The 20,305-nt window shown below is 40.8% G+C and overlaps 1 protein-coding gene across 1 annotated transcript in view; it reads right to left on the bottom strand.

Moving 5' to 3' along the window:
- Positions 1-20,305, bottom strand: part of KIAA1549L (KIAA1549 like) — a 100,624-nt gene that overhangs the window by 21,139 nt on the left and 59,180 nt on the right. The window contains exons 12-17 of the mRNA XM_032188561.1: positions 19,997-20,187; positions 16,290-16,417; positions 14,716-14,739; positions 6,744-6,922; positions 5,503-5,720; positions 1,269-1,398 (exon numbers count right to left, since the gene is read on the bottom strand). Coding sequence (XP_032044452.1) covers positions 1,269-1,398; positions 5,503-5,720; positions 6,744-6,922; positions 14,716-14,739; positions 16,290-16,417; positions 19,997-20,187 — 870 coding nt within the window. The remainder of the gene's footprint in view (positions 1-1,268; positions 1,399-5,502; positions 5,721-6,743; positions 6,923-14,715; positions 14,740-16,289; positions 16,418-19,996; positions 20,188-20,305) is intronic.

The following is a 20,305-nucleotide window of genomic DNA, read 5'->3' as shown; positions in this document are numbered from 1 at the left end:
TTCAGGATACACGGGAAAGTCCAGCTTGACAACGTTTTCTTTTTTTAAGAAAACTCAAATAAGAAAGGAAACATGTTAAGTGGGAAAAAAAAAAAAAAAAAACAAAAACAAAAACAAAAACTTCTTTTTGCAAAATGTAAAGCCTGTTGCAACTCTAGGTTTTTAACAGCTATTCCTTTCTTTTTCCAGGCAAGTGCACTGTATCCTAATGCCTCAAAAAGCCACGAGGCAGTCATTCCAACTACACGGCACAATGTGACTCATACAAGCTGATGGGAAGTGTCAACATAAAGGAAATCTCTTAAGAAATCTGGCACATACAACGTGCCCCAAATAATTCTGTAAAAGGATTAAACTTTCCCAAAGACATTCCTTCACCTTGGTGAATTCCTTCGACTTGCTAAAAATATATCCCTGCCAGCTGAGAGAATTAACAACTCAGTCCCCCACAAAATGCTTGTTTAGAAGATGTTACAGTTTAGAGAATGAACAACCACCAGATGAACTTCCTTATTTTCCAGAAATGCTTAGACCTTCTCCAGAAATTCATCTTCAAGGATAGCTGAGCATTTTGTACACAAGGTGGACTGAAAAATTCTACTTTGGGTTACTTGTATCTTCAGTTTGGGTGTATGCTGGGTAAACTTATAATTAGTGTACGTTCAGATTGTGTAAGACAACTAATTTAGCCTTATGTTGGCTGTGTGAGTTCCTCAGACCACAAACCAGTGCAGAATTTACTCTGGCTGGTTTTGACATTTACCTATTCAAAACTCTCCTGGTTCTGATATAGTAAGAGGAGAACGAGAGTGTGGCCAATAGCTGTTCCCAGGGGATCTCCACAAGCCACTGATATCTAGACTTAAGTGCAATTCCTACAAGTTGGTTGTCCATTCTTCTAAATCAAGAGAGCAGCATAAGGGACATAGAAAAAAACAGAGGATTTTACTTACAACAAAGATTTTGGTGTCCTATAAAAGTAGCTGCATATTTGGAAGAACTATCTAAATTCAAAAATCAATACTTTTGCAAAATATGAGTTTCAAGGAGAATGTTTTGTGTTCCTTTCTTTTCAGACTGTAAAATGGTGTGCAGCTATAAAGTACATTCAAGCGTCTGTGCCTTTTTCAGGATGCTGAGTACACATATATTGTAATGTTAAGTACCCATGGACACCCTCACTTGGAGCTTATCAACAGTTTCCTGTTTTCAGGAATAGTTTAAGACTTTGCTGAGCGAAGTTCACTGGACATATCTAATAAACTTACATCATATCCACTGTTACGGATTCCTCGCCTAGGTCTTTCTCGAGTCACTAGAAGATCCATCTCAGTTTCTCCTGGGCTAGGACTGTTCAAAGACTGCCTGCTTCTGTATACAGAGTTCTTCATCTGTTGCCTACAAAGCATCAAACAAGAAAACAGTGAACCAAAAAGGATACAAACAAAAGATTATTCTAAAATTATACGGTTCGTAAAAATGTCACTTTATTACTATAGGATATTCTTTTAACGTATATGGAATTTCTACACATCAGTTACATTATAAAAATAACATGTATTTTGTTTACTGTTTAAGAAAATAGAACTAAATAAAAGACACAGGCATCACGTGTGGGAGCATCTCAGATGAAATATGTCCCAAGAAGATACCAGAACTCTCTTAGTCTTAGCTGGGATGACTTAAATTAATGAAAAATAAATAGGTGCTGTTGCCAAAACTAATGGCACCTTCCACACACTCAGATGCAGAGCAGAGATTTTGGTTGCTGATACTGAGTAAAGCGGAACAAGACTCCATTGAAACGAACACGCAGCAAAGTGTATGGGAGAAGAGGGAGGGAACTGCTTGCAAGATGCTGTTTTTAAATAGCCAGTTTGGTAACTGGCCACAGCTTTAACAGAGAGCTGTACTCTCTGGGATTAAACCACTTCCAACATAGCTTTAAGCAGCACTGGGGCAAAGAAATCCCTAGACATTGACCTTTCACCACCATGAGCTCAGAAGCAAGGGGAAGCAAAGATACTAACTAGAAAACCAACATATCATTCAATATCCCAAGTATTCTGTAGTCTTTCTGACATCATCATTGCTTTCCTTGCTATAGGTTATAAAAAAAATAAATAAATAGCATTCTCCTGTAAGATGCAGAACATATCTGTAAGTAAGTACTCAGTAGCTGTTGCCCAATTGTGACACAGGAACTTCATGTTTCATCAAACCCCATCTTTTAAGGTTACCTCTAAACCAGTGCAGTGTAGGAGATGTTGTTCCCACAGTTTATCTGGCTAGTAGTCATTGTCTTGCATATATCAGAGAAGCACTCCTCCCATCATGGGTCCCTAACAGGTCAAATAATTACATGCCAGTTTCGTTGATTAACACTGTAATTATAACATCATTAAAGCCTCGTGTGAATTTCTCTTTGCCTGGTCATGCTCTTTTTTTTCTGCTTTGGGAAGTGGTTCCATTCCAATTATTAAAAAGCAGATCGGGCCATCTCACGTGGCTGTGTTGCTTGTTTTGCACAGGGGGCCTGACAGCGATCGTAGCGAAGTGACAAATCTTGCACTCTGAAGTCTCTAAAATTTTGTACATGATTTACTACAGGTCCCTTAATACTTGGTTGATGCTCTTGTGATGCATCTTCTAAGGGATTCAAACACACACCTCTCTAATACATGCAGATTCTTGACCTGATTACAAACTATTAAGGAATAACCCAGAATAGTATGTATCATCAGTAAGCTCCTACAAAATTGTCTTGAGATTGCCAATTAGCTCATTTAAGGAAGTTTTACTAATGAGAAAGGAGGTGTGAGAGCTAACAACTGGCATTCAAATGGGTTAGCACGTGCCTTCTGGGAACACAACTGGAACATTTTAAAACATGGGTTTTATGGTACAGAAGACTCAGTGGAACTAAGGGCACAAAGCTGTTTGTTCTTGAACAGATCAAGTTTACAGAGTGTTGTTTTGTAGATCACTTTTCTATACCATTTCAAAGAAAAACAAAACGCAAAGGTGATCTCTAATAATGTGATCAACTGCATCTTTGTTATCTGGTACGTTTTGGTAATGCCGTAATAACATGATTTAAGTTAGTGGAATATATGCAAAACAGAAAAAAAGTACAACAGGCCTTTTTCCTTAGAAACTCTGAAATCTTTGATTCACTCCTAAATTATATTATTTTTTAAAAAGTATAAAGCTTTTTAATGTATGTTTTTAATTGCTGTAACTGTAATGACACAAACTAATGATAAAAGCAGAAAACATTATAAATCAAATCTTTCCAATTTTATGCTAGCCTAGATTATTTTAAAAGCATTTTTATCTCTTTACAGAAGCACAATTTTATTGATTCATTTACCAGTAACATAAACCACATTACCCTTAAGTTTTATTCAAGGTTTCCATCCAGAAGTATGTCATTTTTAGCTATCTTGTTTTTACTTAAAAAACAAAGAGAATAATGCTGTGGCGTGTGTTGCAGCACATTACGTTCAGTTCAAAGTCTGTGTGTGGCACTTTTAGTACAGACTGTGGAACATAATTGCTTGCAAAAAGTCCTGAAACATCTGTGAAGTTCCCAAAATGCTTAGTGTCTTGCAGCAAAAAGCATCAGAAATGGTTCTCTCTCCGTATGTAGGGCTATAGACTGCACATTCAACAAGTAAATCCAAAAGTCAGCCTTTTCTGGTTCAGCCACAGAAGGGAATCATTCCTCTCGAGCACTATACCTGCCCTCAAGCAGTTTCTATCACGCTAGTGATTGCTATCTCAAATAGACTATGACAGATTTACACAGCAGCACATAGAAAAATGTCTTCCAGAACCTTTCAGCAGCACGCTGGCACACGAACAAACATTAGTATATTAAACAAAAAGCAGATGGTTAGCAGCAAAGCTTCACGTGTGAATGTTTCAAATGTTCCCTACGTGGCATGTGACACACAATAAATATCCAAAGCAATGCCTCAGTTCTTCACTGTACGTGCAGCACAGCCGTATAAAAGTCTCTACTTGCTTCATTCATATCCTCTTGACTGACTGTGCACAGGACTCCTGTGTGCTACAGGTTCAGCATCCTAACTTCCCAGTGCATTTGAAGCGACTTGTTCCTTTCTCACTAGGAAACTGCACAAGGATATGATGCTGTGAGCCCCCCAGCACGGATAGAACCTACATTTTTTCTTCACTGGACAGTGCAACAGCGAGACACAACCCACCCAGGGCAGTATACGCTCAGTCATTGAACTCTAGGCCTGTAGAAGTACATCTGATCACAGCTTTTGCCCATATTCTGAGCCAATACTGCTTTCGTAATTCCCATTAGAGTCTTTTTCATCTCAAGGGTAATTGCTGAAGTTGCACTGCATGCAAAGACTGTGTCATCACTGACACTTTGATTGCAGTCCTGATTTACACCTATATGAAAACTTTCCAGGAGATGGGATACAAGACTGTGCCTCAAGGCCAAAATGCCTTTTCCAAAGGAAATGTACTTCAGTATCTCTTTCCTTCCATGGATCAACTACTGCTGATCCCTGGTGATAGCAAGAACTGGAGCCTTCACGGTGGGAGATGTAGTGACAAGCACAGTCTTTAATAAGACTTCCCCCCTCGCACCTCCACCACCCCTAGCAAGGAGGCAGATGCATGCTTTGCCATCCTTCTCTGGGGCTGCACTGGGGTAGAACTGTTGAGATCTCCTCTTCTGAATATGTCAGCCTGCGTTTTGGGGAGCACCAGTGACAGAGCAGGTCCACCCACCTACTCAGGCAGAGTCAGCATCTACACTGCCCCCTCACTTCTAAAACAGGGAGACGAATACTACTGGTACGCTATCTGCAAGACAATGAAGTGTTAATCAACCCTTAGCACTGTTAAACAACATGCCAGTTTCATGTCGCAGATGAGAAAATTATACCCTTCTCTGTTTAAGGCACAGGACGGTCACCAACCACAGGCACACACACATCCTTAGAGATTTCTGCAGGATTTACTGAAACACACAGGCAATGTACTGGCTGCATTTCCTTATGCCTACTGCAATAGTTACAGTCAGATTAAAATCATGCAAAAAGAGTAACGGCACTGACTGAGCTTTGGAAAAGAATTCATTCGGATGCTAGCTTCCTGGCTTGAGTCCACTCTCTGTATTACTGAAGGAATTACTACTACTTTTTCTATTTACCTTTCTTGGAAAATGACTCGGAAGAACTTGCAACAGTCCCTTCCCCTATTTCTTTGCTTTTCCATTGCTTTTTAGCAACATTGCAGTTTTACCAAATTACATGCTTTCTTAAATTATCTTCTATTAGCTAATATCTATTGATATAACTAATATAGATATTAGCTAATACACATTTTCTTCATGAAGTAGGAGGGACCAGCTGATCTTATAGCAAACAGTTGCCTCCTTAAGATTTTGATTCCCTACAACCCCTGGAGAGCAAGTTTCCTCCTGGAGGAAGAACTGCACGTAAAAAGTCTCACCTGTTCTTAGGCTCAGCAAACGGAGATGAGACATCTGGATCTGGATCCAAAATGTGGTCCATTTCTTTCTGCTTTTTTTCATACATCCTTTTTCTGTCTGTCAGCCCCTTGTTGTGATCAACCTGCGGGAAGTCATAGTACCCCTTCCTCTTGGCTTTCAAGCGCAGCTTGTTGCGGTAATGCTCTATATCAGACTTCTGCTTCAAAGCCTTGTTCACCTGAAAGGCAAGCAGACATTTAACGGGTGGTGCGGGGCTGACTACTTCCAAATGGTATTGTTAGAGTGTGTTTGATGCGCTTCGTGTGTCATTTTACCCAGCGCTTTTTGTACCACACTGTGCCATCTGTAAGCAGCGAGGAACTGCAAGTGAATAGAGTTGCTGCATTTTTTATGGCTTGGCAGATGGTTAAATAATTTTAGCCTAAAAATTATGTACCATCACAACAGTGACTCAGATACACCCACTGAAGACAAACACTGATGATGATAGCCAACTGCTGTGACCCAAAGCTGTACTTGCCTTTGGGCACGACTGGGAGAACTCACTGCTGAAAACTCCTGTAGGGTCCACGAAGTACTGAGACATCACCTCTGGCTAAACAAAACCTTAAAGAAGTCATCACTGATGGCCGGGGAAGTATTCTAGTGAAATACCTATCATCACATGTTCTTACTTGTATGGTTGTCTGACAAATCTGTTATGGGCCCCTGTCAGAGTCACGATCGTAAAATAAAAGGGTGTTTGGTCTGAGCTGGTGCAGGGCGGGTTCCCATGGACACACCTAAGTATTAAGATTTCCCTCCTGCTTAATATTGTCAGTGACATGAAAATTAGTAATTTACTTGGGATTTATTCATTTCAGAATCAAATTCTGTAATCTTCTCACAACTCCCAAGATATGTATGCACAGGGGAGGGCACAGTTTCAGGAATGTCACTTACAGAAAATAGATGCTGAATTCTAAAGAAGCCTTCCTTTGCATTTAGAAACTGTGTGGCATATCCGGGCTTTGTGCAAGTATGAAACAGAGCACGACAGACTGCTCTAAACCAATAGTTTCTAAATCGATTCTAAACCAATATTAAATTCTTGGTCCTTAGAGCTCATAATGCTAATGGGACTTTATACAGTATCAGGGTGGAAAGTTCCTACCAGTCATCAACCATAACAGGCTTAAGATTGTGCCACCTTTGGGTGTAGCCAAGGAAATAACTGCAGACTTTATCAGGTGGTCCTTACCTCTCCGTTAATGATGGCAGATTCCTGGCTCCTGTCTGACGCGGCGTGAACAGGAGGTAGTGCCACGGGTTTGATAGCTATCAGCTGTACTGAGCCAGAAGAGGTGTCAAAGGGGTCGATGGCAGATTTGGCAATGTTATCGAAGAGAATGCCTCCTTCCTCTTCATCGCTGATTGGCACTGAAGCACACCAAACTTACTTAGCACAAAGACATGTATTTTTACTGCATGTTTAAAGAGGAAATTCAGCAAGCATATGCTTTAGATTAATATTGTACTCAGTACACTCCAGGAGCAGACCTGGGAGACATTTACACTGGAAAAAATCCCATTAGATTACAGCTAACATAAGGTAATCAAAGGATTACCTGGCACTCACCCTATCAAAAAATAAAAAGTTTATTTCCAATCTGCACTAATAAGATGAAAAGAAAAAGGAAAAGATGAATGACAGAGAAAACTGAAACTGGCAATGAAACTCAGAGTCCATCTTTTGCTAGGTTTCACATGGAAAAGATGCTACATGCACACACATGGAGGTGTCCCTGTGCCAAGGCATCAGTAGTTTCACTGAATCTAAACAGACAATGCTTCTTTTTCAGTGTCTTAGAATGTAAAGCATGGCATTCTCAAAATTTAACAAAAAAATATCTACTGTTTTTGGAAAACACTTTAAATTCTAAAACTACCGTCTGTTTAAAATGAAAACATCGCTGTTGTGTGTTAAAGCACACTGAAGAAACTAATGGCATCCACATTCATATTATTTTTTGGTTTGTACAGCAGTACCTCCAGTGGCTGTAAAGTGAAACCACTAGATTTCTTGAGACAGGTGAAGGATTTGAAAAGCTTTACGATTAAATGGCATGGTGAAGCACCTGCACTTGTAGATTTCCATATAAATGGATAACTTTCACATACAGTCAGACCCCTTCTACTCCAAATTGTGTTTGTAAACCTGCACCACCTTGTCAGCTGCAGAGCCTTACACCTAACCCCATCCTCATTTTGGAATGAAAGCATGCCTCTAAAGCCTGAGCACAAGTGCTACAGAGAGATTCCTGCGAACATTTTTGAATAATTGTGCTATTAAAGGGAAGAATGCTTGCTCCATCTCCTAACTGACAGGAAGAGAGATCCTCTGCTACAGAACAAAGTGGTCTGCTCTCAATTTATTTCCTCTGAAAATACGCTCTGTTTTAATATTTAATCACTGCACAAATTACAATGGACTTGTATAAACTCAGCAGTTTAGACAGCCAATGATTTTGATAAGAAAATATTTGACAGTGGCAACAAAATATGAACCCACTGAGTAAGCTCATTATCGTCCTGTCTGTACTCAGTGCAGACTGGAGCTGACGCTACTCGAGCTTTTGAGAACCGCATGGGCTAAATCCCTGGGTCATTAAATATTGTCCCTCCGGCTCCCGGGACCTGTCCAAATAGGACAGAGAGCCTTTAGTCGGTCTGAAATCCCCTCGTTCCTTCTGGGGTTGTTCAAAGTCTGAATTTGTGTGCTTGAAAAAGTGAGCGGATCACAAGCCTGGCTCATTGAAATGAATCGCCAGGCTCCCACTGACCACCATGCCACCGGGGCTTCACACAGGCAAAATCAGATGAAGAAAGAGATACTTGCCTATCCCACACAGCACCTGAACAGGAAAACATTGATATCGCCATGGCTACATAAGTGAAGCATGCACATTCTTCCTTCTGGGTCTCCTGAATCAGCTCAGTTCTCAGGGAAGTCACCAGCTGCACTTTTGGAAGAGGTTTGTTTTGTTTTTTTTTTCTGTAATTCACTACTGAAACTTCCATGCTACTCTATCAGGGTACCTCAGCAGGGACAGGACTACCTCCAGGAGAGGAAATGCTCGTCTTGCACAAGCAAAGATCATCTCTCCTGACTGCCGCAACTCAGGTGAGCTTGGATAGCATCTCACCTGTGGCTCAAGTACCAAAAAGTCACAGAACTGCTTCTTCTTGGCTGCTGAAGCAGTGTTTGCTTAAACCAGGCATGCACAAAACCCCTGGAAGGTGGCTAAGCATCAACTTGCAAAACCACGAGGTGCAGCTCTTCCCACCCCAATGTGTCGAGGAGAGGAGAGCAGAGGAGAGGAGAGGAGAGGAGAGGAGAGGAGAGCAGAGCAGAGCAGAGCAGAGCAGAGCAGAGCAGAGCACTCATGAATCACAAATGAGAGCTACTTCTGAATTGGTACATGAACAGAGAATAGCACTCTCAGTATCTGCACTCTTATTTCTGAGCACATCTATATCTATCTAGTAGAGTGCTGTTTGCTTGGAAATAATAGCCAAATGGGACTAGAAATTGGAAGAATATTCCACCTTAGCTTACCATTTGTTCATTAAGTGGCACTTAAAATGTAAAAGTAGGTTTTTTTCCATTGCCCTTTTTTCACTGAAGTGTGATAAAAGAATCTGTGATCTGCACTTCCTGGCATGCTGCTTCAGTTGAGATTGGCAGCGAACCATGAGCAAGTACTGGGGGAATTTTAATATTTGCTCCTGCCTGTCTCTTTTGGGGAGAATTCACAGCCCGTGCTTCTGACAGAAGAACCATGGCCACTCCTAGGCTTTAATGAACTGACCAAAGGAAGCTCAACCCTTTGACTACCTCAGCTGGACGAGCTGGATGGTCACAGAAAATGTAAGCGAACTGTCCAGATGTTCTGTGCAGCCACTCACCATAAGCACACTTGCTTATCATAATTAGCAATACATAACTAAAGTGATGCTGTTAATTTCTTCTCTGGAACAGATGCATGCAACCATTTTCATAGCTTCACTGCTCCTCCAGCGATGGATTGCCCTGTGTGCATGCACACACAGTGAGACTTAGAAGTTCAGTGGAAGAAAATGCCAAAAAGCACCACCTACTTAATCACCTACTTAACAGCAATTTACCCTCTTTGAAGGATCTCATGCTAGATATCTCATGCCACTTAATTCACTGAGATTGAATTACTCTTCCTAATCTTTCTGTGACTGAAGTACATGAAGATATATCCAGAGCAATCATTTATTCAGGTTGAGTGACAATTGCAAAGAAAATCAGCACGACTCTGGGTTTTTGGAGATCAGGACCATCACTGAAGGTTCAACTCCACATTACTGCAGCTCTCAGTATAAAAAATTTTCTAGATTAATGCTGCCTAAGGCATGCTACAGTCTTCACTTTCAGTGTAGCTCTGCATTGTTTCCAGAAGGTGATGCCAGCAGATGGTGCTACCCACTCGTGCCACTGGTGCTGCAGCTGGTGGAGAAGCTGCTGTGAAGCTGTAGCTCTGAATGGTCAGAAAAAGTAGCCAGCTGGGATATCCTGCTTTTCATCTATTTGTTAGTTTATGTAAGAAATCAAAAATTTACTCTTGTCAGCCTAAGATCCTATGAAGGACCCACAAGATTTCTTCTGTCCTTCCTTTCTCTCTCTCCAGCTTGTCTTTCCTACCCTGTCCAAAATCAAAATACATCGGAAGAGAGAAAAAGAGGACTGAAATACACACCTTAAAAAAAAAAAAAATAATACATTTGAAAGAAATTTGAATACCTGTGGACCAGGTAACCTCACAGCAAAATACCTGAAAGAAAAGGTGAGCGGTCCTGCTCAGAGGCAAACATTTCACTGATTCTGGAATCCTCAGAAAAAGAATGACATTTTCAGGGAAAAACGTGGGAAACCAACAGCTGGGAAACATTTGCAAGCAGGCAGGCATGCTCTGCCTCTTCTCAGGTTGTTCAATGTAGCACTAAAATTTACTTTGTATGAGGCAAATGGGAACATTATAACCGTGCCGACAGTATGCAATCAATTCTCTGAGTAATGAAAGGGCTTAAAATAATAGGAAAGCAAGTAAATTATATTAAATGAAAAGCCTAAGTTTGACAATGCAGACTATGTTACAGATCTAAAAAAATCATTAGTTTAAATATTTCAATACTGCCTTTAAGTCTTTCAAACAATAACCCTGACCACTGAATGTAAATTAAATTAATAGTGGGAAAATAATTTTCATTATTAGCTCTCTATATGTAGAAAAAAAAATAGAAAATTTCTAAATCATCTAAATTATTCCATTTGTCAGCTATCTCCAGAAAGATCTGAACACGAGTTGTTAGCAATAAGTAAATGGATGTTCCTGAAGGAGTTTATAAGCCTACAAGTAAAATACGAGTTTCCTAAAATCCAAACCTATTTGTACTGAAATACCTCTGTGGAAGATACTGTGATGTAACAGAGTACTTACTTGTGGAAACACACATCTCATTCCCACCACACACCCAGCTGTCAGCTAGTGCGATCCTAGGCCTTTTGTGAACACCACAAACATTACATTTCCAGAGGAGACAGCTTACAGATGAATAGAGGAAGCTCACACTTTCTCCTGGATGTTGTTTTCTGACATGCAAAATCTCCTAAAGGCCAGGCCACGTGTCTTAGGTGTTGCTGTCCTGGGTTTGGCTGGGATCCTGAAATAGGAGTTACCCAAGTAGGTGGTCTGAGCTCTCTAAACTGACATTTGAAGGGTGTTGTTTTTGATACTGTATACATGGGATGTCTACTCTTCCGTTTGCTTCGTTTCAATGAATGTATCTTGTCCTTATAAAGGGAAACAAGGATCTCTCCCTCTCTGGTTAATCTTCTCATCCAACCACGTTTGTCTCACTTATTTAAATACCAAAGTCTTTCAAAAGGAGACCACGTATCTCGTAACATTTGTACAGAATCCATCAGACCTTTTCCTTGGCTGACATAATTATTAAATTATTAAATAATTTCCTTGGCTCTAATACCATCACAGGCATGTTTAATAATTAAAATAACGATTTAACTGTCAAGGTTGATGATGATACAAAGAAGATAGATAAGTCATGAGCACCTATAACAGAAGCCCTGTTTTTAAGTAGTGCTCTATGAGCTTTAAAGCTTTGCACGAGTATTTTCCCTATGTACAATAAAACCATGCATTTTTCTTCAGTGCTGGTGCATTAGTGAAAGAGCACAACCACTCAGACTGCCGCTGGATCTGATGGCATGAGCACTCCTAGCATCGCTGCTTGGATGAAAAATGCTGTCACACTTGATTAAGTGGCAGAGTAAAGCTCATCCACAGAGGAAGGCAAGCTTGAATTAAGAGATATTTAATTGCACAGCCACCTACTGATCTCAGTTCCTTCAGAGGTATGCTGCAACAGGCACCTTTCAGCAGCATGGGAAAGGTATTTTCATGCCCTGAGAAAAGCAGTCAAAAAGACTGTTTTGTTTTGGTTTTAAATAATACAATCTGGCTCAGCCACAGTGACCAAAAAAGAAGTCAAACAGAGACATTTTCCACTTTATGCAAGTTCTGCTGTGCTTGTGAACACATCCGAAGACCCCACAGCACATTACAGGCAACTCAGAGGTGCTGCTTTCGCAGGAGTGTGAAAAGGCTCAGAAACATGCACAGAAGTTCACAGAATAGATTATAACACTTGGCTGCCTCTTGCAAACCAAAAAAACAAAAAACAAAAAACAAGTGGAGAAAGCAGAAGGAAAGAAGGAAATAGTATAGGCTACATTTGAAGAAACAAGGGGTTTACTGTCACTTGCAGAGTAATAGCACACAATATTTAAAACAAACAAAACAAACTCCTCTAGATTAGGAAGCCTATAATAAAGGACCGAAAACTGGCCAGATGAAACCTTTTCCATCTTAACTTGCATTTCAACCCACCCAGCACAGAAAAGGCAGCCCTGGATGATATCAGGAGATGTCAGGTCCTCAAGGTAACTGTCAAAGCTGACTGACTGCTGCATCACTGCTGCTGGATTCAGTCGCTGTTGCCATATTTCACTTCAATTTGAGTCACTGCAGACAACTGCTCAGAAATTCGGAGAAGCTGGATCTGACACTGAGCCACATCAGCCTGCGTGAGAACTGGTGGCCAGCACTTCTGTAGGATAAAGGAAGCGGTGTATCACAGCTTGGTGGAGTTACAGCCAAGGATCCTTTTGATGTTAGCTAAGCTAATAAGACAGTCAAGTTTCCTCCCCAGAACTTTTTCCTACAGACATCTGGTTTTCAGAGATCTCAATCGGATGAGCTACAAAGAACAGAGGGAAAAGAATAAAAAATTTATATGACAGCTTCTGCCTGGACAGAGAAAATTCTGTAGTCTTAGAACCTTCTCCTGTCTTAAAAAGGAGTGAGGTCCTTGATTGCACTACTTCTGAGAAGCTCCATCTAATTTTAAAGACAATGTCCAAATGCTTGGAAGATGAGAAGAAGCACTGGAAGTCCTAGGAGGAGGAATAAAAGCTTCCTTACAGAAGAAAGAAGTCATTCAGAAGAAGTTTGACTCCTTCTGAATGCTGCTTGTGAATATTCCCATGATCTAGTATAAATCTAGGCTCGACTATACGACTTCTCAACCCAAAAGGTATAGAAGCACGTGCTTAAAAACTGCTAGCAAACTAAAGCTTTCCACCTTGTTAACATCTTATTACTCTTCTTTTCTCTTCTCTTTCTTTTCCCCTCAAAACAAACAAGCAATCACACGCTCCCAGAGACGTTAGTGGGAAGGTTGCAAGATCCAGCACTCAAAGTTTGGACAAAACAGCCTGGGTAACTTTTGCTTGCTTCATTTTATGAGGAGCTCATGCAACCTGTCATAAACCTGTCTCAGAAACTGCCAGTATCTCTGTTGGTCAACTCATTCATTTCACAGTCTTCCAACATACGCAACTGGGCACTTTTTAAAAAAGGGTTATAATTCTTTCTAAGTGCCCAAAGTAAGTGAAAGCACAGCTCACTAACTTTTAGAAATGAGACCTCCTATTAAAACATGAAGAAGCGTTTTGCAAGAAAAACAGAAGGGAAAAAATGCAATTATCTTTCCAAAATGTACCGCTATCATCATACAAATAGGTATTTTCTTCTTGTTTTATCTAAAAATGAGGCTCAGCTGAAGAGTTCTCCTGCTCCTCCCAAACAGCAGGTGCTTAAGCCGAGCTTGTCAGCCTACGGTGGTTTCACGTCGGTCGCTGTCGGCCCTGACATACTCCATTTGGAGTCAATTTTGATACAAGCCATACAGAGTTTATGTACTGAGGTAACATCCAGTGCTGTCATTTTTCTGTGTAACTAAATGTCAGCAAGAAATAGAATCTAAAATTGGTCTGTAACTATGGCAACTAATGAGCCATTCTAACTTGGAGTCCCCACATCAGACATGTGACCATCAAGGGATTCATTCCTGTTTTAAGAGGCTGCTTTTCAGAGAAGAAAACACGCAGCTTCTTTTGCTGACATTTGTATTTGAGGTGTCAGCCTACAGTCAGGCTGGAGAGCTGGAGCAGGTTCAGACAAACAGCTAAGAGAAAAACAGCTTCTTTCTTGAACTGGAAGGAAAACCAGCCAAAATATTCTCCCGATGCTAATCACACTGGGTAGAGCTAACACCTAGTTATACTATTACAGTTCAAACACAAATCCTGCTCTTCCAGTCTGCCATTGGCAGTTCAAGATCTTGCTGCCAGCACGTGGTAGGAGCCAAGGAGAAGAATCCATAGCATGAACGGAGTGAACACTAAAGATGGTTGCTCTATGTTGCTAGAAATCACATAGCTCTTTTGCTTCCCCTCACAAGAAGCACCTGAACCATATTAAATATCATCACCGCTCAGGCTTTTTTTTCCCCAGAAGACAGAATAATAAAGGTAAAACAAACAAGAAAGTAGTTATTAGTTTTCCAGCATAATTTGAAAAGTACATAGTTATTGTTATCAAATAAAGTAGAAACTAAAATGAAATTAAGATTTAAAATAAAGAGTTAGGATTTGCACATATGCTATTGAAAGGCTTCTTTAAACAGCTATGCCTATGTTCTACAAACGCAGTACAGTCCAGGTCAGAAGAGAGGATGTCAGGTGTTAGTCAGACTTTTAACGACAAATTTCATGTTCTTACCAATTTTCTTTGAAGATTTAAAACCTAACAAAACAAAACAAAATATACCATTGCTAAATTATTTTGCCAACATGTGTAAACATTACCTGGCACTAGTTTTGAACACTGGCTGTCTTGGGTTAAAAAAATAAATAAATCACAAATTTTAACTCTGGAAACCATAAATGTTATTGTCTTGTAAAAGAAGCTTCATTTGAAACATTAAAATATATCTTTATGATCATAAAATATATATATATATATATATATATATTTTAATCCTGATTACAAAGGAAAGACTTCTTTGAGATAGCCCAATAAGAGTACTTATTATTATGGGACTGGAGCAATCAGTAAAGTCATAGATACATCAGAAGAAAGAATAACATTTAGCAAACACATTCACAACAGAAAGTGAACAAAATTTTTCTGTGAATTTGCAAATCACGGATTTAAATCAGTAAAGCTGATTTAAAAACAGAACACTACAGTTATATCAATTTTAGGGTCCCCACAAGATGTAGTGCTGTACGGTACATGCATGGGAAGAGCAGAGGACACAAAAAATGCAGTTTGATTTGCTATATAGGACAAGGGCCATCTCTGGTGCTTTGTATCTGTCTCTATATCATACTGTATTTTTGCTAAAGCAGCAAAGCCTTTCTTTGCAGGACACTTTAGTATTCGACGTAGTGATCGTCAAGAGATGGCAATGTCACACGAGGACTGCCATCAGCATGGTCTGCAGAAGCTACCCAGGTGTTTTACTGGAGAAAGGAGAAGTGATCTAAACTAAGTTTTTCTCTTTATCCGAGTCCTCGCTTCCAAACTTGTATTTTTAACAAGGAATTATAGATCTGTATTCGTGACATAATTCGGTGAGGCCACATGTAGCCTGATTCCCTCCCTTTAAAGGCAAGTGATCAGCTGGGTCAGGCACAGTGTTTTCTATTCATACAGCAAATGGGACCGTGGAAGCAAAGCTGTAACTCATGAGAAATGAGCAGAGAGATGGACAACAGCAAAAAGCAAGGAAGAAAGGGGATTTGATCCAGCTCTCATCAGATGTTCCTGATACACCTCAAATCACAAGTCACCACCATCAACCAAGGGCTTGAAAAAAACACTCAGCATTACATCCTAGGTGCATCAGAAAAAGCTCTCAGTAAGTGTTAGTAACAAAAATGTACGATGAGGAGTATTAGAAATGGGAAGTTAAAGCTCTGGACGTCTCACACGTTTCTCACCAAGTAATTCACCTTCATCAGGTCTGGGCTCAGCAACAGTAGTAAGAGAAATGAATGTAATGCACAAAAATAAATGTAAAGCCAGTCTACCTACTAAGCATCATCAGGTCTCCACTAGTTTACTGGCTTAAAATAAACAATCACAGAAAGCTTGCAAAGGCCCGTGCATAGTAAGTGAACACCATGCTGTTTTGTGTGAAGTCGACAAATAGTTACAGCAGGAAAAAAAGTAAAACCAGCTATAAACAGAAAATGCCCGAAGGGCAGCTAAAGGCATGGGAAGATGTGGCAGGGTGGGTACCATGACAGGGCGGCTGCAAGCAGCTTTCAGCAGGACACGCTTCTCACCGTTTCTTTTCCTTCCTTCGTCCTTTGTCACTTTTTGTGGTGCCATTACTTTCTGCGGGGAGCTCCGGCTGGAGCTGGGCTTTCCCGACTCGTTGCTGATGATGGAGCCGTTCTGACTCGGGGACCGGCTGCAAGTAACCATAGCAACAAGAGAGGCTGTCAGCTCTTCACAAACCTGGTTTCAAGGTTATTTCCTCTGCACAGCTTGCGCCGCTGAGTTTTCAAGTCTGGTTTTGCACCAGAATGAGCCAGAACACGAGCGGCGTGCACAAAGACGGAAAGGCAGGAGCAGACCGCTGCTCCTCCACGAGAGAGAAGCATCTTAGGTGACAGCAAAAGCAGCCACTTCTCGTGCACAACCCCCACGACACCAGAAGCAGCACTGCAGAGGACAAAAACTCCCGTGATTAATTTAGTGACATTTAGAGAGCTAAAATACAGCAGACCCTTGTTTTCATAAACGTGGCTAAACTAATTCCTTTATTACTCAGCCTGCCTTTACACACAACTATTTTCGCAGCCGTAATGCAAAATTATGTGCTCACTTCACGTGTATGCACACACAATGTGAGGAGAGTATTCAGTCGTAAGGAGCAAATTGAGAAAAGCAGGCCAAAGTAGGAGATAGAAACTTTGGTGCTGCTCCAAATCCCAGTTGTCGCATTGCTTCTGGTAGCTTGAACAGGAATGAAAGCAGCCCACAGGACCTGTGTAGTCACCGCTGCACCTACCTGCGATTAATCACTCCCAAGTGGCACAGTCAATGAAAGGATAATGCAAACAGGCTGCATCTCTGGGAAAAAATGGCTTAGTCAAGAGGGCTTTCATTCACAGAGAGAAATCAAATCAACGTCTATGGCTGTCACAGCGGCTTTGTATTCAGGAAATGGTAGCAAGCCAAAACAACTGTGAAGACCATCCTGCAAAATTATTGCTGATTCTGTATCACCAGCTTGAAACACTCATTTACCTCCAGCTCTGACTGTCCTGTCTGGGCTCAATAAAGATCATTTACTGTGGTCGGGACAGGAAGGGACAAGTGTGAGGCAGTCATTCCTAGGGACTCTCTTGAGGATATCCTAGACTGAAATATATATAATTTGACACAGGCTCTTTCCAGATCCATGGATTTAGGAAAACTCAGCATGCAGCCCACCTCATCTCAACTTGTGGATTTTCGTGTGAAATTCTATTGAGAATAAATATTCTTGAAAAGTAGAATTGCTCCCCAATAGACACATCTGTTACTGCTAATGAACAGTCCCGGTAAATAAATGATTCCAGGTACAGACTAATACCTGAAGAAAAGCTGCTCTGCTTGGGAACAAGGAAAAGAAACAAGTACAGATAGCTTGCAGCATGATTTCTGCTGCCACTGAGCTAAATATTCATCATTTTTCAGTGACCATCGTATTTGTTATCTTTTAAGTTTCCACTGGTAATAATATCTGTATACTGACCAGTTACCAGCCACTTCACACTTCAGAGCAGCCTGCTTTAAATTGACCTTTCCAGACTGCTGAGTAACCAGGACCAAAGAGCAGATACATAAAGGTCAAGAATTTTTTCTTCATCTTAAGAAACCATTCAGTTCCATCCCCAGACACAGCTGATGGGGACAAAAAGAGACGAAATTTCTGCGTGTTCTCACTTACTCACGTAATCACCCCAAGGGAGATAAAACTAACTCCGTAGTACTGTTTGCTTAGGAAGGTAGCAAAGAAGTATCACAGGCTCCATACATTTTTATAGACAGGGTAACGCTCCTGTGAACTCCTGAATCAAGTCTGCTAACCAACATTTGCCTAAAAAACAGGCAGATTAAGTAGGGGGGAATTTCTACACTCATTCCAAGGACTGAGCGAGGTGCCTAAGCACTTTTTTTAGACAATTAACTAATAGAGCTGCTTTATATTTTCTGTGTGTATTTCCACGCGGCTTTGAAGAGACTTCAAAACATTTTACAAAGCAGTTCCTGTTATTAACTGAGGTAGCACAGCACCAGCAGGTGAAGCTGGTATAACAGTGATCTTCCATTTGCCACTTTACCAGGGAACAGAAGACCAACAGGCACAAAGTCCACTTTGGTTCACGTTGAATGTAAAATCTGATCTTCATGGTTTGAGCGATTTATGGCATGAACAACACACCGCTGACATTAGAAGGACAGAATAACAGTTTACATGCAAAGCAACTACAGTAACCATAGCAATTCTCACCTGGCTTACTCTTCTCTTTTTATCCTACCTCCAAATAGCATTGCAGATGATTTACTGGACAACCAGACAAACATACCAAACCTAACGTGCCAGCTCAGTAGCCTTCTGTTTCCCTTCTCCTGTAGGGAAAACCTCAGCGTATGACCAACGAGAAGGTTCACCCCTCCAAGAAGTGCAGCAACACCAGGTGCTCCAGCCCCATGCTGCATGGGCTGGCACCTCGCACAGCTGCAGGCAGCTTCAGTGTCTTTCAGGGGCAGCACACAGAAATGTTGTACTGAGTTTTCCAAGCTTTTCTGTTACTCCTACAGGGCAAATATCATTGTGCATTTACATGTGTAAAATGAGGTGACTCAACTGCAAAGATTTAATTTTCTATAGGATTTCTCTGCTCTAAACACATAGCCTTCTTTTAGGTAATCAAATCCCTCCAAGAAGCAAGGACCCTTAATGCCTGTGTACTAGAAAACAACCTGTTGCCTCTCCTCGTGCTGTTTACTGCATGATTTTATTTTTCTCTCTTCCCTTCAGTATCATTCTGCAGCAATGGCAATAAAAAGTTGATGATCCTCTGCTCCAAATTAATTTCAAGGACAACAGGTCAAGGAAAATTGGACTTGAAACATGCAAAACACCTGAGGTAAAGGTATAATCTGCTTCCTTGCCTGTCATGACTGAGATAAGAAATACTGACCTAATAGTTTCTCTGAGAATGATTCAGGGTAGACCTCAGGTAAAACTTTATAACGAGAAAGGCAGCAAAGAAGACTCTCAAAGAAGCTACGATGATCACACCACTGGAAGACTTTAAAGAAATTTAAAGAAGTTCAGGCAGGGGTATATTTGACAATGCAGTGGAGAAGATTGAGGGTCAGGTAACTTCCCAGGGAGCTTCTAATCTGTGTTCCTACAACCCTGTAGACTTTGAAGAAACTGCTAACCTGAGAAACTTTACTCTAGACACTGATGCCATCTAGTCTGCTCTAACTTGTCCTGCTATAGACACTCTGAATCTAGAGGTCTTGCTTTAATGACATAATTCAGTGGACATTTAGGGTTTGCTCTTCAGCTAATGAAGACACTGGGTTCAGTTCTGGACTGATGCAGTCTGTCCGTGGAGCTACAGCAATTTACAGTTGCAGAAGTCCTGCCTTTTGCTTCATTTGAGAAATGATCAGTGTTCATGCTCCAGATCCAATGTTTATTTCAGGTTCATCGCTTGTACAATGCCAGAATGCACAAGAGAGCCACTTCCCATTTACCTCCTCTAACCACGTACAACCCGTGAAGATTTCACTTCATTTTATCTTGTATTTTGCAGCAATCGTACCCATCCAGTGCAGACAAATGTTACGCCAAGAATATATTGCGGAAGAACCATCTGTCACACACAGAGCCTGGGTGCCAAACCTTACAGATTTTCCCAAGCAACTGGCAGCATGTGCCCCATTTCTGCATAAACCTCTGCAGACACAGGTAACTCCATACCTTTTCCTTGTTTCGTTGGATTGGGCAGTTTTAATGGTGCTCCCATCCTGAGTAATTTCTCTCTCCTGGGAGGCAGGAGCATCTCTCACTGCAAGTGGAAGTACGACGGTCTCCTGAGTTACAGGCAAAACTTCATCTTCAGCTCCCTGCTGCCCTAAGTGTTGTTTGGCGTAGTCGAAGCCTTGCACTGGCTGAAAAAAAAAAAAGAAAAGAAAAAGAAAAAAAGGTGGGCAAAAAAAAGTTTCCAGCATCTGTCATATGTTAATACAAAATTTCCAACTGAATATATAATTTCCTCTATCCTTTAAC

Source organism: Aythya fuligula, chromosome 5 (assembly GCF_009819795.1).
Source record: "Aythya fuligula isolate bAytFul2 chromosome 5, bAytFul2.pri, whole genome shotgun sequence".
Classification (NCBI taxonomy): Eukaryota; Metazoa; Chordata; class Aves; order Anseriformes; family Anatidae; genus Aythya; species Aythya fuligula.
This window is presented reverse-complemented; position numbering and strand designations above follow the sequence as displayed.